At 39.2% G+C, this 24,879-nt stretch overlaps 1 protein-coding gene across 5 annotated transcripts in view; it reads right to left on the bottom strand.

Moving 5' to 3' along the window:
* Positions 1–24,879, bottom strand: part of ppp2r2bb (protein phosphatase 2, regulatory subunit B, beta b) — a 73,109-nt gene that overhangs the window by 3,112 nt on the left and 45,118 nt on the right. For 4 of the 5 annotated variants that reach the window (XR_014625185.1, XR_014625186.1, XM_084387468.1 and 1 more), the window contains exons 2-6: positions 11,183–11,280; positions 10,021–10,186; positions 8,893–9,005; positions 1,991–2,168; positions 441–605 (exon numbers count right to left, since the gene is read on the bottom strand). Coding sequence is in view for 3 of the 5 variants with exons in the window: in XM_084387468.1 (XP_084243594.1) it covers positions 441–605; positions 1,991–2,168; positions 8,893–9,005; positions 10,021–10,186; positions 11,183–11,280 (720 nt within the window). In the remaining 2 variants the exon portion in view is untranslated. Of the gene's footprint in view, positions 1–440; positions 606–1,990; positions 2,169–8,892; positions 9,006–10,020; positions 10,187–11,182; positions 11,281–14,440; positions 14,762–24,879 lie in introns of those variants that run through there. The other variant, XM_084387470.1, reaches the window with a different exon arrangement.

Raw genomic sequence — 24,879 nt, forward strand, 5'->3', positions numbered from 1 at the left:
ACGATCTTTGTTACTGTCTTGCGACCAAAGACAGCCTGCGATCATTTTCTGATTCTGACAGTGTCAGAAATGTTGCATGATCTCACAGTGCGTTTGCTGATATGATCTACGTCTACTGACTAGCCAATAAAAATGCGACATGAAGTGCTATAGCAGGGGTGTCTAATCCTGCTCCTTGAAGGCCTCCTATTTCCCTAATCAAACACACCTGTATAAACTCATCAGCTTATTAATTAGAGACTCTGAAATGGGTGTCAGATAAATGAGATATCCAGAAGGTCTGGTCGTGACCCCAGCTCTGAGAAATTTCATAACCCTATTTGGTTTAAACCAAGATCTTGAGAAAAAGATCTAATGGCTGCAGTACGTTGGCAGACTAAATGAACAGCACATCTCAGTCAAAAGATAAAAAAAAAGAATCAAAGACTAAGGAAACTCACATTTAGAGTGGTTGTCACAAAGTGCGGAGGTTCTCATGTCGCACAATCTTATGGAGCCCTTGCTGCTACTATAGACAAACGTGTTGCATTGGTTAGGGTGAAACTCTGCCGCTGTGATCACCTCCGTCAACTCTTCCATGTTGGCTGGCTTTATGTCCACAATATCTGAGTAGAGAGAGTGAAGGATCCACAATCCTATTCCCCATGAATCATCAAATCCCTTTTATTAAATGTCCTGCTTGATTCACGTGTCTGGCTCTACGTGTATTGCATTGCATCAGATCTAAATTTCTCAAATGACTGGATGAATAATCTTTCAAAAGGGTTAATCCGCAACTGATAAAATCTCTCATGCTAAATTTCTCACAGGGGAATCTGGTATCTGTGCTTTCACAACTGGCTTATATCAAAAACGTCAAATAAAAGAGCTCCAGGAGCTATAAATATAGCATTACATCCATCTGTTGGTGTTGGGTAGGGACAGGTTATCCATCACGACATGCAGCGAGGATCATACATTTACAGTGTGACCGTTGGCAAATAGCAGGCTTTATCATCTCTTCAACTCCCTTGAGCGACTCCACAGAATCACCAATACAGACTGTCCACAGACTCCTCATCTCAGCTCTGAGGGGTCCTTGAGAACAGTAATCAATAATGATCGATAGGCATGCGTGCTTGGGTAAGCTGGACACTATTTACCTTTAGGAGGGGAAGCAGGGGTCAGGATTAGTGGCAGACACTTGATAAAGGGTAATGGGCGTAATGTGTATCACAGAGGTGTTATCTGTCAGAATTAAGTGACAGCAGAGACAGTCTGCAGGTGGCTTATTGGGTTTGTTTGATTGCTGGTTTAGCTGAATCCTTTTGTTCTTAATTTAGTAACAAAAGCCTGTCAGTATTTATTGTGTCTGGATACAAAGTGACTTCTGGGAAGATAAAGCAATAAGTCACAAAAGGTGGGGCATTACCGTAATTTTACAATGGCTGAGGAATGCAGTGACAAAGGCTTCTCTTTTATAATATTGCAGTTTGAATCAATTCTTCCATCAAGTAACAGGCCTATAGTTCAATATAGCCAATGCCATGTTTACTTGGGACATTAGTTAAAGTATTAGAATTTTACAATTTGATTCTTCTAATAGGTTCAAAGCCTGGCTGAGCAAGGAGGTCTTTCTGTCTGGAATCTGTATATTCTTCCAGTGCTGGTGTGGTTTCCTTCGGGTTAGCTTGGAGACAATAAATTGCTCGGAGGTGTGAGTGAATGTGTGTGTCTGTTTGTAATGGACTGGACAACCGTCCAGGGGGTTTCCCTGTTTTCGCCCCGAGGTGCTGGGATAGGCTCCAGCAAACCCACATAGAACAAGTGGTTTACAGAATGGAAAGATAGACTGTTCTAATTTGATCTTAAAGCTTGAACTATTTAATTTATAGCCAAAAAGGTAAAAGTTACTATCGATGAATTGAATGATCTCAATTCTTTTCAATCATAGACACACAAAAAAAAAAAAAATGCAGACATGCAACCATCTGAAACTGTAAAAGGATACTAAAGCTTCGGTTTGTGATCTCCAAGTTCCACAGGTTGATCCTCAGGTCATCTGTGGACATGTATGTTTCGTAGTCACTGTTGACCGAGATGGAGTTGATGTGATAGGTGTGAGCATTAGAGAAAATGCGACGAGGTGTTGCCTCCACCATCAAGTCCATGGGTCTCAACACAGGCACCTGAGAGGAGGAGGAAGACACATGGTTAAGAAAACAGACAGACAAAGAAAGCAAATACTAAGATATGCGTGCAGGATGGTCCCTGGTTCGAGTCCCACTGAATTCCGGTTTCGGCAACGATCCAAAGACATGCAGGATAAGTGAATTGGAGAATAGACCGTGTGTATTAGCCCCGTGATAGGCCAAAAGCAGGGAAACACCCTGGATGGATGGGCAGTCTAAGACGCTGGGATAGGCTTCAGCATCCTTGAGACCCTACATAGGGGTTTGGAAAATGGATGGATATCCTTCCCATTAGTGAATGCCTAATTTAGTCAGACTGATTAATCTGAACAAAATTAGCATGCTCAATTTCTGCTTTAAAATACATTATAGGGAATCTTGAGTAAATACTGTCTAAAATAAGTGGTCATTTAATTTCAGCAATTCTGTGTATTTCTCAAAGTAATGTGGTTTGAGAGGCCTTGCTATACTGTGATATATAATATTAATTATATAATACTGTATTAGTATTAGTTGGTCTCTATGCATTCTCCAAGTGCAGTAAAAACAGATGGTTTGCATCAAATCTGTTACTACTATATATTTTAGGGATGCACTGATATGAAAATTTTAGTATCAGTATCTACTGTACATTAACCACTGAAAAACACTTTTTACTATTTTAGTTTTTTTGCTCAGGAAAAAACACAGATACACACCTGCAGCTGAAAAAACAGAGGTGGTCTTTTGTTCTCAAATTACTTGCCGACACCTGGATCCGGCCAATTCCTAAAGCTACACGGTCAAGATCTGAAGACATGTGGAGTATAGCTCCCACAATGCAGTGTGGTAATAGGAAACACAGGTCTAACCGTCTCTTTAATAATGACTAATCATCGGGCCGATGCTCCTACATGTGCTTCACGGGAGGGGTATTGCGTCGCAGTCAGTGTCTGACTCCCCATGAGGTTTTTAATGCGCGCAGCCCTCCACTAATGACAGAAGCGGCATGGCAGACATGTCCTACTCACTACAGAGATGAGGAACGCTCATCACCGAGCAGTGGGACGTGGAGGAGGGGCACACGCTACCATGCCAGGTCATTATCACCTAACACATGCGAACTCCATCTTTTCATTGCTGTTCGAGAGTGGGGGTGGGGTGAGGGATGTCCTATTGTTGATGTATACATTATACATTTTCTATAGCCTTTACCACTTTAATTATTAATTTCACATATAATATGTGAAAGCAAGTCTGTTATTTCATACTAAAAAAACATTCCGATCAAAAATATTGTGTTCTAATCTGACAAATTTAATTTACGTCACATTTCACTCTAAATAGAAAAAATATATATAAAGCATATTTTAGGAGAATTCATATTTGTTGTATTGTGACAGAAATTGTGGCTAATTTGGTCTTTCAGATTTCCGGTATGTCCTCTACCACCCTACATGTGCTTTTAATAATACAATTAGCCCATGGAGCACAGCGTCATGGATTCAGTTGACAGGACCAGTCGAGACTGATTGAAGCTATTATCTCTCAATCAAGTGTTAATTAAGTTTGACTGCTGGGATATTCAGTCACTAATGATAAGAGGGGGTTGAATATGTGGGTACACTTTATTAACACATTATACATAATTCATATCTTAAATCATTACGGATTTAATGTTAAAATGGAAATCATAAATCAGCATGGAATCATAGAGTATGTGGAGTAGTAAAATGTGTTTTTCTTTCAGCACAGTCCACTGCTGGCCTTACTATTTCTTCAAAAATTCAAAACCAAATGGCACAGTTGTTATGTCAAACTGATTGATTTTTAATGATTGTTAATGAATTCAGGCATACTATTCTTTCCACATAGGCTATGTTCACACAGCAGCAGAATATGGTTTGTCATTCCTGTATATTAGTCCTTAATACGGTTACGTTCACACACAGTTCAGTTATTTACAAGAGTGACAGTCGCATTCTATAACTGAACTCAAACCCGTTAATTTCCAGTTAACTCACAACCGCATTCTCTGAAAACCCACGCTGTGTGAATGTAACTGGACTGGGCAAATATTTGTCTATCACATCATACAGTACGAGAAAGACGACAAATGCACAAATGCATGTCTACCGTGTGTTGTGGGTTTTCAAGTTTGGTTTCAGTAACACAGCGACAGAGATATGAGCTGTGTGTGATCTGAAGATTTTAGATCCACTCACTCTTCTTCACTGGAGCTGCTCCTGTCAGTTTTGGGTTTTATGCGTGACTCAAATGCTGCACTCTCCATCCAGATATATTAAAACATGTATTACCAGGTAATGAAGATTTGATGGCTGAACTTGTGACTGAGTTTTAGTTTTGTGGATGTCACCATCCTTAATATTACTTTAGTCACTGTGAATGAGTCATTTAATCATTAACGCTGATTCATGGTTACTGATAAGATAAAATGGGCTTAACTCCCATTCCACGTTCAACCAGACAGTATTCGAGATGCTACTGTAAGTTGATGTGTGAACGGGACGTTTTAAAACTCGCACCTGTGTAAGTAAATTTGTCACTTACAAAGTGTTTTGCGGTTGTCAATCCCAAAATCTAAGAGTGTGGACGTAGCCATATTGATTTTTGCCTACTATATAGGAAAGTATGTATATTCAGATTCAGCCAGTCCCTGTTTTATTCCTAAATGAATTAGTGTTTTTGAATGAATTGGTTAAGTGAATAATTCAAAGATAGTCACTTGTTTCATACCTCAATGAATCAGCGTCTTTGAACGATTCAGTTGAGTTAACGATTAAATGACTCATTCATAAAGACAGTCAAATGTCACCACCTACTGGTGAAACAATGTAACCTGCAGAAAGAGTCACTGAAAATCCCTGACTGCCTGCCTAAAATAAGTACACAAAAATAACTGATACAAAAAGGAAAAAATCGAGGAGCAGATTTAACTCTATGGGGTTCAGTATAATAAAAAAAATCCAAATGTTTTTGTTTTGCAAAACATAAAAACATCTGTATGAGATCAACAAATTGTTCCCCGGAAACCATTGCGTCCCTGGAAAGTATCATTTTTCCACTAGGCTGCTTTTCTTAGGCTAACAAAACCAAACATCCTTTTAGAAATCATGTTTCTTTGTCTTTGAGTCAAACACAAAGCGTACACGTCTTCCTAAAGATGTCTCAAATTCACTGTTTTATTGACAGTGACAACCCCCTCCCCCCAGCAGAAACAATTTTGCTGGGTGAATCCCCTCATGTTTGGAGTGCAGACAGAGATGAAGGCAGTAAACACTCGGTAGCCCCTCGTCGCTCTGGATAACAGTCGGGGCAGATGTACCCTGTGGAGTCCCTGAGAGGGATCCACCCTCACCTCCCCCTTTATCTCTCTGCTCAGTCTGTGCAAAGTGATAAATGCCCTGATTTTGTGCACACACACACATTTGGGAGAGGATTTCAACTCTCCTTGCTCTGGTCTCCAGTGGGCTGCAGTGTTAGTTAAGGAAAAGCTGATGGAACTGCTGCCCTGAACACATTACTGCCGTCTCAAGAACACTCTCCTAAATATATCCCCTATCCAGAGCCACCAGTCTACTGTATCCTCAAAGGAAAGAGAGGTGTAAATTCAGGCTAAATGAATAATGGATGCAGGTCGAAATACCTGGAACTGTCCCAGATTTGGTGACCAGTAATATTAACATGTACAATCTTAATCAACTTACATTTTTACTTTAAGTCGACATGGACTCAAAACTGAAATTAAATTTGTCGTGCAAATGAAATGCATGAAAACAAACTGAAATATTTTTGAGTGTGAGTAAAGTCAAATACAGGTTGTCCTGCCCTGAAACCTACGCTTTTGCTAAACCAGAAGTTGACGTGTCAGCCCAACTGTCACAGTGTTTACACAGTTTGGGAAAACAACCAGTGAATGGCTTTGATTTCGTGTTGCTTTAAGTGTCTTATCCTCCAAGACTGATCCTGGACATCTGTTCTTTTGGCAATAATTATATGAGAACCCACAGGGCATCAACAGTTACTTTAAGCTTTGGATAGTTTATTACGTTTCAGTGAAGTCTAAGAATTGCATCTTCTGCTCCCATAATGCGATTTTAAATCGACCTCCTAAGTCACCCATTACGTGAGGGTCAATCCAAGCCCAGTGGAGAAAATAAAGCATCATTCTGCGATGACGGGATTAAACTGGGGTTGAATATTGACATCTTTCAGAGTGGATGACTGCTGGATAAATCAATATCATAATTACTGAGAAATTCTCAAATAGGGAAAAATCCTTTAATACAGCCAAGTATTTGGATGACAGCAAAATTATATTATACTATATTTACTTGGGTCAAAAAAGGTATTTTAAATAACTGCATTTAACAAATTGCAATTAACTAATATTTAACAATTGTTAAGGCCCTTGCACACTGAGTCCGAAATTCGTGTCCGAAATTTTCGCACGTTAAAAAATAAATACGACCTCACGTTATGTCAATCACGCTTGCACACTGCCTCCGAAACTTTCGTCCTTCAAAAAAAAAATCGAATCAGGTTCGATTTTCTGCGTTTTTCGCATCCGTAGCAAGCATTTTGAATGGCGTTTTGACAATTCAGAGCCACCAAATCACGAATGCGAAAAAACGCATGCGATAATTTCGGACTAGGTGTGCAAGGGCCTTTATTAATGAATAACGATGGCTTCAAACTTGTGTTGTCCTATTGAGAGCAGCTGGGTCCGACAAGGCAATGTATAATTAAAACAGTTCAATTACACTAACATTTCTCAAATGCCCCACGTCAGGGATAAACTTCTTTGCATTTTCGAGTGTTGAATCAGCTGCCTAAAAACAACAGGGGTAACACATACTTTCCAAGATCTTCTCAAAGGAAAAGTGGAGGTCTTTGGTTTTTCTTGCAGTCTTCTCCCAAACCTCATTAAACGTACAGTATGTAATTTACGCTAACCTCTTACAATAACAAAGGCGTAGTTTGATGACGCAACATTTGCTAAGAATTATGGATCTTGTCGTCAACGTCAGGCCGACCGATCTAATAATGTTTATGGATGAGTAAATACATTTATGTTTTTATCATGACTGTGATATGAAGCAGGTCGGGATTGCTAAGAGACAGCTATCAGCTCCACACGCGACGCGAGTCCCGCGGATATAAAAGGAATATGGACATTTTATTCTACCGAGCTACACGCAAGTGCAGAATTACTACTCACTGGTCAGTTTATTAGACAAATTACACTTGTGAGGTAACGCAGCGCTGTTTCACTTGGTCTAACATTACACTATCACACTAAACTGCATTTAAATGTGTTGAAATTTGTGTTAGTTTGTCTGTATGAGACTAGCAGTAAGCTAGATCAACATTAGAATAACATACAGATCATATTCTAACATTTTATCATTGTTGAACTATATAACATTGATTAGTTTTCTGTAAATGTGCTCACCTGTTTAATGAAGTACATGTAGGAGCGGTCGAAGTCTCGGACGTGGAGCTCTCGGCATCTCGAAAACACCGCGCTGATATTGATTCTCGGTTTAGTTCTCCTTTTTTATCCAAAGTCTGCTTGCCATGGTCCATAATGTTTGAACGAAACAACAACAGCGTGCAGATAGACATTGCGAACTACACAGTTGTCCACGTCTGTCGCCTTGGTTACTATCAGAGGGCTCTGGTTGCTATGGCAGTACGAGCGGAAACCAGGGACAACGCGGATATGACGCCATTGACGGCGACAAAACGGAAATAAAGAAACGGTCCGTGTCTTCGAATTAAATTACAAATTTCTCCTGGTTTGAAAGTTGTTGGAAACAGTCGGGATAATGTAAGTACACAACTAAAAAAAATATATAACTTAGATATAGTGATTTTTGCTATTTTTAAAGCAAAAAAGTTACATATTGTGCCTTTAAATTATAGATATGTTTCTTTCTTTTTTTTAACTAATCAATTACTCAATGTCTCTTAGGCAGCTGCCAAAACAAAATCCAAAGGAGAAAAAAAGCCCTACATACTCTGAAAGAGGAAGAAATGACAAAAAAGACCCTGCCTAGCATCAATCTAATGATTCCCAGGAGAGAATACCACAGTATCAACAACATTAACACTTGACATTTATCAGCTGCCCCCAGCTGTAGCAGCGGGTCACCCCTGGACACGTTCCACTTATACAGAGTAAATCCATGTATGTAGGAGGGTATATTCCTGTGGGTCCACACTGGCACAGGCCTTCCTCCACTCTCACACCTCAAACAACAGCTCCATCTAAAATTCGATGAGACCAAGTCTCTAAAATACTCCCCAAACCCCCTACCTTGTCAGCTGTATTTGGCGAGATATGAAATTCCAACCCATAATCCTCCTCTGTTGCGCTAGGAGTGCCCACCTCCACTGGGGAAGCTATGGCTGCCAAATTACAACAGAGCTTGACCTTATTTTTTTCCCCTTCACATACTAGAGCCAACAGATTAAGACTCCCTTTCTCCTCATGCTTGGGGAGACCGCATGGCTAGGGGAAGACAAGAAAAAAAAAATTGCATCTCTCAGTACCTTTAGCAGGGCTATAACCCCCATAGGTATTGAGAGGGACAAGTGGCCCTTCAAGAGCAGGACTGGACGTGTGGGAAGTGTTGTATTTGTATGTCTATTGCCACTGGGCTTCGCAAAAAAGACCGGCGAGTGAACTGTCTTCATTTTAAGGGATTTTGCTTACCCTCAGAGCTGTGATGGTGGTCGGGTCCCGTATCCTGCCATCTTCATCCTTCAGATTGTAGCCCTCTGGTCGCTTGTCTCGCTCACTGATTTTCCATAGCTTCACTGTTTTATCTGGGAAGAGAGATGATATGAGCAACAATGTGTAAGGTGGAAGCAGTGTTTGTGATGTTAGTAGCAGAGAAAAAACTGCACTGGCTGCTTTACAGTGGACCAAAAAAGGGTGAACTTAGCTGGCACGACAAAATAGACAGGATCTCCCAATTCACCTGACCGGACCCTGCTGTTGTCTGTATACCTAACTGCTCTGATGTGTCCATCAAAACAGGACCAAAGCTTCACCAGAGCCTGGAAAACTGATGAATGTCAGCTACTTTTAATTGCCTGCAGTTACTCGGCAGAAAAAAGTCTTTAACAGCCTAACTGCTCAAAAAGCCACTGTAAACAACAAATGTTCAATTTATAAATCAATGTGTCATTTCAGTTCTCAGATTTCTGCCTACTAGTAATTATGTAGGCAAAAAAACAGTTGTGCGGCTTAATGTTCTTGTGGAAACTGTGATACGTTTTTTTAAAGGATTTTTTGATGAACAGCATTTGTTTGAAATAAAAACAAATGTTTTGTAACATTATAAATGTCTTTACTGTCATTTTAGATCAATTTAATGCAGCCTTGAATTTTCTTTCAAAAACTAAAATCTTAAAAAATAATAATAATGTAAAAAACAAATCTGACCCCAAACCTTTGGCCAGTAGTGTATACAGTATATATAGAAAAAGATGGATTTTTTTAAAAGAAAATATGATTCTATATGGTATTTTCCCAATTTCACAAACTTTGTACCACAATGAAAAATAACATATAGCTTAAAGAAGCACATTATTTGTTCTTTAAAGAACACCCTTTTAATTCCAACAATTCAATATATTGTATTTTTTTCGAAATAGTGAGAAAGTTAAGGAAAGTTATATGCAACACCACAAATATCTAGTAAAGAAAACAGCACATTAACGTCCCGTGATGAGGGCCAACATCCAAAACACACATATGCTAGTGACCAACAAGTCTTTTCAACAGGAAAGTGAGAAGCATCAGATCATATGAAGAGAACGCATCATGTTTGCTCACCATTGGTGGACAGGAGGAAATAGGCGGCATTCTGTTGAGGCAGCCAGCGGATCTTGTTGATCTTCTCCTCAATCTCTAGGCTTTTCAAGTAGTCAAATTCAGGCTCGTGGCTCTGAAAGGTGCTGTAAACATTGTACTCCCCCCGACGGTGAGGGTGGTTCTTACTCTGCAATGATAGAAGTTGTTTATGGATTTAAAAAAATAGCATAGTCTGCAAATGCTACTAATCAAAAAGACATTCTGTGTATTTGGTGCATTTGGTGCATTGCTTTGTTTCACTGCCTATTTAATGTATTTCATGAGTGAAAAATGCATCCCCCACATTATCAGAGGATCGCATTTACAAACATACAGCAGTCTACATTTAAAATGTTTGAACCTAATTATACATTTAGGACATAATTAGTGGCATCAAACAAATGATAATTGGAAATTTCAGCTCAAACATTGGCTTATATTAAGTCTCACTGTGTCGTTACAGTCGTATGTGGAATGCGTGTTGATTTTTTTCTTTGTTGCTGAAGGCCGTGAAATACAAGAGGGGCAGGTCAGGATCTCAAGGCACAAAGGTGGTCTGTGTCAGAGGAATATCTGAATGCCGATCAGAGCGAGGAACCCTTCAGGGTCAGTTCTCACCTTGGGAAGCGTCTAAATCAATAAGCAGAACTCACACAGGCCGAGAGAAGAAGAGGGTATTAATGGAAACAGATTTGCCCTCGGTGGGAGGGAGGGGGTTAAAGGGGGTCTGAAACAGAGTGGGGCATGAATCATGGGGTGAGGATTAACAGACACCATGAAATCTCTTTAAAGATGATGCGGGAGTGAGACGAGGAGGAGCAGACGGCAAGGTTTTCACACTTTTGTGATGCTAGACAAAACATTGAGGGGTTTTTAGATCTTTGAAGGTTTGTAACCGACACACACACACACAAAAACTAATTCAGTCAATATTCAGTTATATCTGACTACCATATTGTCAAGACTACTTTATTCATAGTCCTTCTATTTTGTGGTTTGGGTACAGTGATATTGGGTGTGGTATACTGTACGCATTCAGATTTGAGATCTGTTTTATAAACAGCAGTTTTAATATTTAAAATCATGATTGGTGAGTAGTAATACTCTGTAGATTTCGGTGAATACAATGTCTACCCCGAATTACCTCCTGTTCTCTCTGGAAGACCACCACTCGTCCACCTTTGTCCCCAGTGGCCAGGAGTTCTCCTGTCGGGTTGAACTCAACCGTGGATATGATGTCAGCTGGAAGGGAGGAAGAAGAAAACATATTATTTTAAAAGATTATATTTTAGAGCTCCTAGAATTTCCATTTAATAATCTACATTGAGACAATAAAAGATATTATAAATAAAAAACATTTTTTTTTTTATAATTTAATTTATTTATATCATCTCTGAAAACGTTTGGGCCTGAATATGTCAGGGTCAAACTTTTTTCGCTCTAGATCTATTAGTATTTAATTGTTTTATTTTTTTAAATGTAAAAAATGCCATTTATACATAAAGTAACTTCAATATAAAATAATACACCCCTTCTAGAGATGCGCGGATGGGCTATTATTTCATCCGCAACCGCATCACAAAACTCATCATCCGTCCGCCATCCAGCCGCACCAATGTTTTTGACCAATTTTCAAAACCGCACCCGCCCGCCATCCCCTGATTGGTGTATACATATATTTTTCATTTGATTGGTTCAACCGCCCGCCACCCGCCCGAATTTAATTAAAATATTATTTTTCGTCACATCATCCGCCCAATCGGCGGTTTATCCGCGGAGTCCGCGGCTGTAAACGCCAACCGCGCATCTCTAACCCCTTGTTAACATGTTTAATTTCCCTCTACTATGATTTCCGTGATACGGAAAACGTGGACGAATTGCAGAATCCAGTCATAAAGTAGAATTTACCGGCTCTATCATCTCATGTGAAATGAAGAAACGCTCACCCTGCTCTCTTGAAATGTTTCCCCTGTCCATCACCATATGTAAATCTCACCAAATATCACCCATCACCATTATACCACCAAAGATATTCTTCTAAAGCCAGAAAGATCCAGAGACCTTTGAAATGTGAAGCAAACGGCAAGAAATTCAAGGCTGACAAAAAGACCATACTGGACAAGAGGCATATAGCACAGCCATATGTAACGCTCTCTCTGGGATGAATGACATCGGATACTAAAAGAGAATTCAGGTCATGATCATCAATCCAAGATGCACTGAAAAAATCCCCTGTGCATGTTAATGAACTGAAGGACATTGATAAAGATCATACACTCTTTCAAAAATAGACAAGATCACAGTGACATGCAGTGGACTGATTGCTTTTAGACAAGAGTATATTGCATTTGGACCTGTGTAAGAACTACCCAACACAGTAAAGACACATGAGGACAGACTCTATGAATTCATTACAGCAAGAAACTTTTTTTCCCCATTTAATTATTGATTTTACTAAAATATTACTCCACCTGGTACAACACTGCACTTGCAATGCGAACGAAACACGAGTCACGATAAAACAGCTCAAAGACTTTTAAACGCAAGCTAAAACGACATGGTTGCTTTAGCAAATGTGTTTACATCTCACGTTTGCTTTTGTTACTTACTACTATCGGTTAGTAGCCTGGCTAACGTCAGACCAAGTCTCATTGAGACTTGGTCTGGGAACTACGTGCGCATTTTCTCGTATTTGAGGCGTGGTTTACGAATGCCCAGAGCCGTTTATTGGGCGCTATGAATGTCTATCAAATGCGCCTGTATGTAGCTCATAGCCAATCGCTTCAATTATACCAGATGACGTATGTAGAGTGAGAGAAATTCGACGAGGAAAAAGACGATGGGTCAAAGATTTATTTGTACACGATGGCGTTTAGCGAATATTACCGTTTGTGCAAGATAAACATGAGGGTAGAAGGTAACGTCGAGTCTGATATAAACAAACTGCTTCGGTGTCGTCATCATCTTGCTGCTCCCTCCCCGTTCTGTGATTGGTTCCCTTTTTCAGGGGAAAAATTGTCCCATGGTGTCCAGACTGCCATAGCAGCGTGAATAGAATCGCGCTGCGAGCAAGGCAGTATGGGGAAACCCAGGCTAATCGGTTAGGTTTAAGGTAGAGTATAGCGTACATTATTTTCAAGTGCGAGCGAGCATTACTGGATGAATCAGCGTTTTCGAACTAATCTCTTCAATGAATGATTCAATGATAAATACATATTTTTAATAGTCACTTGTCGCCACCTAGTGGTATAGCGATATAATCGATACATTCATTATTTGAAGCGCGAAGTTACTTTCAAAAGGTGATTTGCTTTATTTTGATCGATTTCGTAGACATCAGTGTTTATATCTGAACTATAAACTTTAATCCCTGTACTTCTGGGATCATTTGGAAATAATGACACTGTGTGGTTGAAAAGGCTGTTTGTATACATGAAAACTGCTCTCTCTGGCTCAGCGGCAGCGCCAACCAAAGCCACTTTGGAGCCATCGCGGATCTGAATGTTCCCGTGTGATTTTGTCAACGGTTTAATAGACACAGGCGAATCTTTGTCACTACGGAATAAAATTGCATGGGCGTTTGAATAAGATCGTGATCTTTTACCGATTAGTCGTGCAGCTCTAACAGGCACGTATTTCCAACGGTTAAAGATGTCCGTCTAGCACGCGTTTACATTGAAAAACAATGGAAAAGTAGCAGAATGGAATAAAGAAAATGTGTGCTGTGTGATCGGCCCCTTCCTGGTGTACACAACAGCTCTCTCAATATACAACATGCTCTGAACTGCAAGTGGCCCAGATCCAAACCTGCAAAGATTCCTGACACTTCAAAGAGCTGCACAGCTGGATGGCTCCCATTGTGGGATGACACTATATCGAATCGCCAGCCCACCACCAGAAGAAAGTTGACCAGGGTGGGACGCTTCATTAAGGCAGCCCCACTAACAAAAGACGACCCAAAGTAGCAGCAAATCAGTTTCCATTTTGGATAGTCGGTATTGTCTGCATTAATCTCAAACATTTACGCACATTATTGTATGCTGTTTTAATGTGCTGGCAGAAGACTACTATGTTAAGAATTACATCATTCAATTCAGAGCTTCACAGAAAACAAAAATAGTTTAGCATTGTATACATGCTGTTCTTGTAGGAGACGGATGTTTACCTCCAGCTATCTAGGTTTTCTAACCCAGAGCCAAGCTCTCAAAATAACCTGCAAATTCGAGCTCTTTCTGACCTAGCTAGCGCACGACCCCAGTTTTAAGATTGTAATCACACTCCCTTGCTGCCACATCATTGTAGCCTTAGAAATTCTCGAATTGTAAAAGACGTTACAGTTCAGAGTACATTAGCAAACACTGCTCTGACTCCCTCTGCTCTGCTAGTCCCGATCGATTCCTACCTTTGACACATCTTCCTTGGTCTTCCTCAAGGAGATGCATCTGTTTCTCTGGCTTTGAGATGTACTGTTGCTATGCAATCCTTACAGCGAAAAGAAAGGGTTGTTTCTGCTGTTGCTCTCTCTCTCTGTGTGTGTCTCTATCGCATGCAGGTAACTCTATTTCATGGAGCGTATCATCTCACAATTCGTCAGCTCTCCCCACACAATCTCAAAATGAGTCCAGCGCTCCCGAAATAATCTGCCTTGAGTCATTTGCATAAATCCCAAACAAATACAGAAGAAATGACTTCTAAATATTTGCTTTTATCCATTTCAAGGAGAGAAAGACAGAGGGAGAAGCTAGACACAGAGAGATGGAGAGAGAGAGAGAGAGAGAGAGAGAGAGACTGACACCAAGACAAGAAAAAGGGATTGAAAAGGCTTGTTGTTTTCTCACCCCGATACACCTCTCTAGGCTTTTATATTGTCTGGATGGTGAATTTAAGTGCAGCGTTTCCATGACAACTCTTCTTTGGACTTGTCTTTTCTTGCAAAGACTTTGTTCATGTGGTGTGAACTGGCATCGCACTGACAGAATTTAGAGTAGTCGGATAAATCTTACGGAATGTCTGAGTCGAAACAAAGAAAAACAAAATCATGTTTCTTAAGGAAAATAAAGCCTTTTAGGAACAGTAAGATATATATATTTATTTATTTATTTATTTATTAGTATTTATTTTATATATATATATATATATATATATGTGTGTGTGTGTGTGTGTGTGTGTGTGTGTGTGTGTGTTAGAAATAGAAGGATGAAAGGAAGTAATAAAATTAATAAATATAAATAGAATCAATAGAATTTGGATGAAAAACGTCACAAAAAAATCTTATATTCTTATTCATTATATATTCATATTCTATTTGCAAAATAAAGCTTCATAGCTGATTTTATAGGGCACACGAAATCTGCATTTTCTAAATGCATATTATTGATATTTGAACAATTCATCCGTGCATATGATTCATTCTTAAAAATGGTTTGACAACGTAATGTTGAATCAAAATATCATAAATGAACCTTCTGGTGACGTATACAGGACTTTCCCGATATTAAGTCTTTTCCTCCAATGCATAATTCCACCTAGCAAGACCAATAAGTACCATCGCCTCTCTTTCGTTTCGCCATGTTTGAAAGCTGTGTACGAAAGCTTCTGTGTTCCTATTGGTCAACTTCACAGATGTGACGGAACCCGTCGTAGAGGACTGTGTTTCTGTCGTGAAATCAAGCGTCACAGACGTCGGTTGTCGTCCACTATCACACTATACGAGATAAAACGATCGATACTTGCATCCCGACGCCCATTGTCATTTACAAAACACCACGACACCTTATGTCAAATGGGTCGAGGCAAAATTGGGCTGATACTGTGTAGTCTGAACCCAGCATAAGGACGGCCGTTTATTGCACAAAGAACGTTCTTGATCACTTCTCAGTTTGTCCACAGACCTTATATAATCACTGGTAATAAATGAGTTAATAAGTTAGTTTAGTTAGTTGGACAAAAATGAAAGGCATGTTATGATCTATGGTACCACAAGTAAGCAACATCTGTATGACAGATTAAAGAGCGATCACTCCATTGTGAGTTTCATTAAAGAGCACAACTTGTTTGCATGAAAAAGGAGAGTTTATGCTGCTGCGCTAACAGTGGTAAAGCTTGGCAAACACTGGCGAAAAAGCGAAGTCATTGTCCTCGGAGTTAATGTGTGTTCTTTCAAACTGTCAGCGAACATTTACGCCAGCACTCTTTGAGTCTTGGCTGATCACCTTCTAGGACAATAGGTTTTTTTGGAAAGCACATCTAAAGAAAGTGCAACACGACAGTTTTCTGTAGAAGCACACCAAACAATACAAAAGACAAGAGCCACAGAGCTCTATTAGAACACTTCATATCAAACACACACATACACACACACACACACTGGTAAAACAACAGAAAATGTGAAACATTTCAGAGCACACAAAGCATCATGGGGTCGAGCATTAAGGGGGTGGTGGGGTTGGGGGATGGAACAATTACATCAAAGTCATATTCCGATTCCTTGCGGAAGCAGAATTCTAAATGAGTTCTCAAAGACGCAAAACATGCTAACCTAATTAGGCCCCTGAAGTACACCATTTTTTTTTACTAGTTATCTCTGCATTCTTTTTGCTTATTATCAGCAGGAAATGTGGCAAGTATAGTGAATCACACACACCAAAAAACACTTGCCATCATCAGGCAATTTCATGAGGTCTTTCAATGTGTGTTTTTGGAAGGAAGAAGTATCTAATATAATGGAGGGATGATGTGAGAAAGACAGTAATGGATAGTGGAGGAGGTTTTGGAAGGACTGAGCGGACAGAATCACAGAGCACTGGCGTGTATTCGCGGGTAGCGGCTTGGCAGCCAAAGTGTTATTGGAGGCTGGATCCAACCATTATTAACACATTAGGAATGTGAGGTACTGAATAGGAAAGCTAATTAATGGAGCAACACGGATGAGTGTGTGAGCTGACGGCTTTGTTCATGTGATTATGCCTGTGCACTGTCAATGAGTGCCGTCAGTTCATCAAGAAAGAAAAATGTTGTAACCGAGGATTTGTGAGTAAATAAATAAAATTGGAGGCTTATATACTATTGCAATACTTGTGAATTATAACAATTTCCTGTTTGAGAGGATAGTTCACACAAAAATGAAAATTCTGTCATCAGTTACTTACACTCTTTTGCACCACAAATAAATATTTAAATGAAACCTGAGAGGTTTCTGTCCCAACATTGACATTTCATTCAACCAAAAATGTCAAGCTCTAAAAAGGTCATAAAGGCATAAAAAAAGTAATCCATGCATCACATTGCAAATTTTATGGAGCAATGTAACAAAAACAAAACAAACAATACATCTTTATTTATGACCATGACACATGCATGTGGTGTTGAGGCGAAAGCGGACATTCTAATTAATTATTGCTGCCTTATAAGATATCTTCTTTTCGGGCAAATTCCAAGGCAACATCATATGTATCCTACTTGGAGAAGGCCATCCCACAATGCACTGAGTCAAAACAAAAAATATCCAAGTATCCAGATGGAGGACAAATTTTGTTTATGAATAGATTCAAAAGTATTGACAAAAATAGTTCAGTGTGTAATTCAAATTGACTGTTTAAAATTGTACTGCCTTTTTATAATTATTAAAGGTATAGCGGAGGATTTTCCCGAATTTTAGAAAAGAACCGCCCTCTCCACTTTTTGAAAAAATGCACATGCGCAACACTCTACCTACTCACCCCACCAGGGGTGGTGTGGCGCAATTGATAAGACACATGCCTTTGGTGTGAGAGACCCGGGTTCGAATCCACTGTGAGACACCAATGTGTCCCTGAGCAAGACACTTAACCCCTAGTTGCTCCAGAGGCGTGCGACCTCTGACATATATAGCAATTGTAAGTCGCTTTGGATAAAAGCGTCAGCTAAATGAATAAATGTAAATGTAAATGTAAATGTACTCCCGAGAGGGAACGCCTATTAAACGTGTGCACGAGAGAGCATGCACGAGCTAATCATAGCTTACATTAACTTTTACTAGCAGTGATTTTAAATCGATTTCTCCAAATAGCATGCCAAACTTTACCTGTCAAGTAGAAACTTCGCGACTGAGGCATCAGTGGGAAGCCCAACCTGTGTTTTGAGCGCACGCCATTGTGTGAATCGTGTGCACGAGCACGTACGACGGCCTTACGTAAACATATCACCAGAATGATTGACACTTAGGAGGACCAATAGTCTTGATGATCCACCCGGAAAAAGAAAATCCTCCGCTATACCTTTAAGTAAATTTATTCAGTAGCCTATCACAGTGTTAGCTTAGCGAAATGCTAACTCCACTTAAAAGTTCCACTTGAACTTTAAAAATCAATGCCTTTCAACTGCTAACTCATGCTAAGTGATATTGGTCAATTGAAGTTGGTCACTTAGGTTTAGAGGATGCCTCAAAAGGTAACTCTCTATGTAGGCAGTACATAGCAAGGCAGTTGACTAAGTTTTGGAACAGACCCTTTGTTTTTCACAATTCAAGGTTTGGTCTTCTCTGAGATTGCTTTGCTAAGGCATGCATCCCACCCCAACAATATATTCTTATGCCATATGTGGCATCGAGATTTCATTTTGCTTTTGTTATTGAAGTATGTATCTATCAATTTCAGACCAACTCTCTCTTGCCTGGTGGATCAGAGTGAGAAAATAAATCAAAAAGCCAGTGGAGCCGGCAAATGCAGCTGGGTCAAAGGTCACAATGATGTGCAGAAGCAGACTGTCCTCAAATGAAACCCTTTTTTCTAATAACACACAGACGACTCCAGGGCTGCAATAAAACAAGCAAACCCATATAGACACTGTCATCTCTTATATGATTAAACATGAACGCAGGAGATTGGCTGTGGCCATCTTTGACTCGCTGATTGTGGCGAGATTGGATCCTGTGATGCCCACTATGCTCAGAAGATGAAAGGCTAAAATTATCATAGAGAGGATGCAGATAGCGCTGGATTCACAACCGTGCTAAAATCGGAATGCAGAGGGTGACCAGGACAAATGTAAAAAAAGGAGGTTTCAGTATGAAACAAGAGATGAAGTGGATTCTTTTCAAAGTGTCAGAAAATGATTTTCAAAAAAGACACATGGGTTCAGCCCGCATGCCCGCATTTCACCATGCAGCTTAGATTTGTTAGTGTGCGTATAGTTTCTGTGGATATTTAAAAGGAAAAAATATCCAGTGAATAACAAACATTCGCAGAAATTCCTCAGGTTCTGTTATGTTTGTTAGTAATGTATGCCTTGTGAATTAAATGTAGTATTTGCTTATCTGGTAAGAGCTAAAAGAGAAGAATTTAAGGCTGCATAATGATTATGGTTACAGTGTATTCCATGTTTATCTAATCCCATTGGTTTCTACTTACAACTTTTTTCTTTCTTTTTTTGAGCGATTGAGCATTGTAACCTATAATTCCTTGAGCAAATGAATGCAGTGGCCAATCAAGACAGAACTACAACACTTCCACTTCAACAAATCAACAAAGCACAGACACAGTGTCAACATTTTCTTATTCTTTTTGCAGTTTAGACGGTTTCATTGATTATTACAAATGTGTTCGCAAGAGACCACAACTTGCGCTTAACAACAGTTGCATTCATTTTACTGTTATGGATTGCTATAAAAAATATCAAAAGTAAAAAAAAATTATTACAATCACACAGCCTAGAAGAAATGTGAAGAAATTGTTGATTAAAAGGAAGTCTGACTGTGTCCGAAACTCTGAATATGCCTACTTTCCTACAATGTAGTAAGAGAAAAGCAGTATGTGAGACAAGTAGTATGTCTGAATTCTTGGTATTCATAAAACAGTAGGCGAAAAAAACCTGGATGACCTACTACTTCCACCGAGATTCTGAAGTGCGCATCTGATGAACACTTCACAATCCCATGAGGCCACGGGAGATGCAGCGTAACTGATGCCGGTAAGTCACAAAACAGTGACAACATGGCCAATGTAGTATGTCCGAATTTCATTCATACTACACATATTCATACTACATAGAAACATACTTTTTAATGGTCACAAAGTATGTTTCAAACCAAATGTAGTACCTACTAGACATTAGATGCGATTTCAGATGCAGCTTACAACTATATTTAACTTTTTCTGAAGGATATGAAGAAAACTCAACTCGCCAACAAAATGCAAGGGTGTTACAAGATAGGTGTGTGGTGTTGCTCTGGTGTGTTCTGGATGTCTCTGGGATTTTTTTCACTAGTTATTTTGTGCACCAAGTGAAAGCACACACAATGGCCCTCATTTATCAATCTTGCGTAGAAACGGGCGTATATATTGGTGTAAGATTATGCTTACACTCTTCTCATCGCCTGATTTATGAAGCTGTGCGTACCTTTGAAATTCTGGTGTACGCAATACCTGCCCTTGATAAATGCCGCGGCTGAAATCGATCGTCATTAGAATAACACGCCCCTATATATTCAAGTCTCCGCTCCCCCCACGCCCTCATTTTACGCCATGGACACACGGAAGACGGCAAAGAAGAGAAACTTCTTTGAGAAAGAGAAAGCGAAACCAGGGAAGTGGAAAGAAACAAAATTGATTTCTAGATTTTTATTATTAATGATGACGCTTATTGTTATTTAGAAGAAGAATGTCGTTATTATTATTATTTGTATTATTATTATTATTATTATTTTAATTAAGAAGAATGGCATTTTTATTATTTTGTCAGTCTTAATTATTTTTTTGGTCATTGAAAGCCTTTCATTACTAAACCCAGTCCGTGCACACCTGCCGGGACTAACCCTGGCCTAACCATCGTTTCAAAGAATAGTACAACGGCGAGCGCGTCGAGTATAAACGCCTCGTCCGTTTGGGGAGGTGCGCGCGCAGTCTGCAGAGACTCGCGCTGCGGAGCCAGGCGAAAGTATAAACAAGGCTTGAAACGTCAGGTAAAGCGCACAGGCTCGCAACTTAAGGAATACATATGCCTACAATTCAAATGCTTTGGTAAATTCACACAAATTAAACATTGAAGTCCATGTTGCACAAAAATAAACACTGAAGTTTATAATTACTATGTTGTTGTTTTTTTACAGTGGGTCATAATATATTATATCTTTTAGTTTGTCAGTGCGTTTTGTGGTGTTAGGAATTGTTTTTCTGCGCATTCCCGCATTCAAAACGTGCGTACACCACCTCCTGAGCTGGCGTAGGATTTGAGCGTGCCGTACGCCAACGTCCATATTGATAAATCTCAAAGTCACCGTGGTTTTGGGTGTACGCCAGGTGTACGCTGGAAATTTGGTGTACGCACTTTTGATAAATGAGGGCCAATGTGAGGTAGTATTCGTGTCCAGCAACGCAGTATAAATAAGAACGTGCAAAAATTTAATACTTATCATTAGTGGGTTTTTCATTTGTCTCAGCAAATACTAGGGGTGGGTGATATGCCGATTTTGGATTATCGTCTCTATTACGCTCATGTGATGTTGCCAGGCTGTGCTGTCATGAAAGCTAATCAACTGAATGTGTTTTTAAGACTTACAAATTTATAACAAGTGTTTATAAACAATTCAAGTGCAATAAGTAGAAAGATTTTCGGTGTATGTGTGCACGCTGTCTGAGAGATGGTTTTTGCCGACTTACTGGGCTCGAGCGGTCAAATACACACACTTGTGTGTAAAAATGGCTGCCTTTGTGAGTTTATGTCTTAAGTGAACGTAAACAGTTGTGAAAGATAATGCTAAAAGTATATTGGTTCAGTGCATTATGTCTAAAAGTGACAGCAGCCTAACATACCTGGTGCAATCTGTGTCATTCTCAAATTTACGCAGTGGTTCTCAAACTTTTTCGTTCAACCCGATTTTTTGGAATCGGTGTTAGCCTCTTTTTAAAGGCTTTTCATGCACTTGAACGCAGTTGCAACGGCTGTGTCCTGTTTTTTTTTTCTGCTGAAAAAAACCCCTGTGCGCGCCCAACACTTTGAGAACCACGGCATTAAGGTTAATCAAACAACAAAAGTGAGAAAATCACTCACTGCTCTTGTCTGAATCACTTTTGTAACTTTAATAAGAATAAATGTTTATATAATTTACACAGATTGAGACTATGCAGGGTTTTATTTTGTTATATTTTTTTTGTTACATTTGACTTAACAATTTATGTAGTATTTCTTATTTCTAGGACTTGAAGTTTTTCAGGTTGATCCATTTGTTGCTTTGTTCTGTTGTGGTTTTTGTCCTATTGCTTTTAATTTGTTTCTTTGTGTCGACTTGAGCAAAAAGCAAAAGCAATATTATCTATATCATGATATAGTATATAACGATAAAATCATAAAATAAAATGACTCATTTCGTGATATTCTTTTTCCGTCATATTACCCGCCAAAATACCAAATATAAATACCATGAAATATCACATGTAAATGCATTTTTATATGTGCTGGTTACATAACATAAATAAGAGCAAATGTGCCTTTACTCGAAAAACATACTATTCAGATATAAGCTGATTGCTTAAGTTGATTTCTAGGTACAACAGACATAGACATAGGGATGACAGCTTGTAGAGTTTAATGCAATGCAAAAACAACTGCATGGGAAAGAGATTAGTGCTGTGAGGTATCTGAATTATGTGCGTCAGAGGGATAGACTCTGAGATAATCGTACCGGGTGCGCCCTGACCCGGTTTCAAAGAAACTAGTGGAAAGGCTATGAACCGTGCTTAATATAAAACCTCTGGAAATATACTCTTATAGACAAATTAACTCATTTAAAGTCACTGGGCTCACAGATAGATGATATCCTGCATTAATCACAATAGGGCCATCACAGAGGCTACCCTTGTTTCCTGTTGATCTGCTGCACTAAGTGGCTTAGAGACAAACATTTCTAATCTTGTGTTCCATGACCAACAAACAGCCATCCAAATTTCTTTCTGGAGGTATAAATAACTGACTCATACTAGTCTGCGGCCATGTCACAGATCACCAGAGGCACGCATCCGTCTGGACAAGAGGATTGTAGAAGTGTGGATGGATCTCCCAGCTCCTGGGGTCCATCCCAGATCCATCTCACTAGTCAGTGATCCTCTGTCCAACACAGGGATGGGTAACGTCTGGCCTGGGTAACGTGACTGGGTCTGTCATGTAAAACGTCGTCATGAAACGAAAATTGCGACCGACTTTTCTTATCTATTGTGGTTTTCGAGGGAGGAAGAGGAAAAAAATCCTTGACTTTGCTGTACCAAATTATTTAATGAATCAGAGATCTAGTGTACAATTCAAGCCGTGGTTTTTAGTGGTGAGGTTTTTACTAACTGAGTTCTAGTTAGTTTTACTAACCCAATTCATGGGTTCATAACAAACCTGTCGCAGGGCTTCAAAAAAGTAAGCAAGTCTGTAATTTGGCCTTCAAAAACTGAAGTACCATTCAAAGATCCAAAGTGTTAAATCATTAACATCATTCCTCATCGTCTGTGGCAAGTTTATTACTTAATATGAGCAAATAGTAAGAGTGCCTTAGGAAGCACCAATAATTAAAGCTGTCAATTAAAGTATCAACATCTGAGGTTCTTTACTACTAAAACATCCTGTAAGTTTCAGAACTCAAAACTTCCTAGTTAATCCAAAAACAGCTTTTGTTGAAACCAAGCTCCAAAAACGACTGGCTTCGGTTTTTGTCACATTATGACGTAATAGCGCGTTGAAAGACCGCCTCTGCAGACTCAGAGAGATACAGGATCACTGGACTAAAAATAACATTACCGTCCAAAGGATCCTAATGCTAGTAAAGTGGTTATTTATTTTTAACTATGAGAACGTCTCAGTAGAGCATTGTTTGTTTGTTCGGGACAATTAACTGTGGATTATTTGGTAAATCAGTCGCTATTTCGGGGCAGGCTTTGCAAACAGACTTCTACTGTAAGATATGGACCCTAAAGTAATGCCACAACATCTAAGTAACTGTGTTAATTCTAATGCCTGAACTGTGATCAGTGATCGATTCATGTACAGTCAGATGTTCTTTCTCTCAAAATCGTTTATTGCTGTTTATGTGTCAGTAAATCAAGCTAGCGAATAAAAAGTCAATTTCACATTGTTTCTCTTAATAGCATGAAAAATATTTGTTTAAATTGTGATTAAATTATATATAGAAAGCGATCAAAGAACACTCCCTTTACAATTGCTGGAGCTGTCAATCATACAGCGCAAGTTTATCAGTGACTGAGCTCTGGACTCTCTCCAAAACTCCAATTATAATCAATGACGCTGTCTACACTGCACAATGAATCTCTTATTTACATCGTGTTTGAACTGTTATGATGAAAGCATTCGTGAGAGTGCAGAAATCAAGTTGCTGAAATCGAGACATGTCTGTCATTGGCTACAATGCTTAATCACTGCAACATTTCATGCAACATTCACAAATAGTTCATTTCGACAGCTGTAATAGTAAAAACGTAGTAAAAGTTTCCGAGAGAGTCCCACATGTAATACTTATTTCCATGTGCAGAGATGTTAACCAATCACAGCAGTGGGCATTTACACTTAAGACTCACAGCAGACACGCCCCTTTCAACAGAGTGTTATAATCAGAGGGCTATAATCAGGGCACAAAATGGCCTTTCATTTTTAAATTATGACAATTTTTATGTAACAATCATACTAACATTATAAGTGCACCTCAGGAAACATTATAAAATAAAATAAAATAAAATAAAATGCAGTTCATGCAAAATAAAACTCACTTAAAAAATATAGGACAAGATGTAATAACTACAGTATGAGTATGCCCTAAAACATTTGTTGACAAACATAAAACACCCTATTAAAAAAAGTGATTAATAATGTAGT

This window comes from Rutilus rutilus (genome assembly GCF_951802725.1).
Source record: "Rutilus rutilus genome assembly, chromosome: 18".
Lineage (NCBI taxonomy): Eukaryota > Metazoa > Chordata > Actinopteri > Cypriniformes > Leuciscidae > Rutilus > Rutilus rutilus.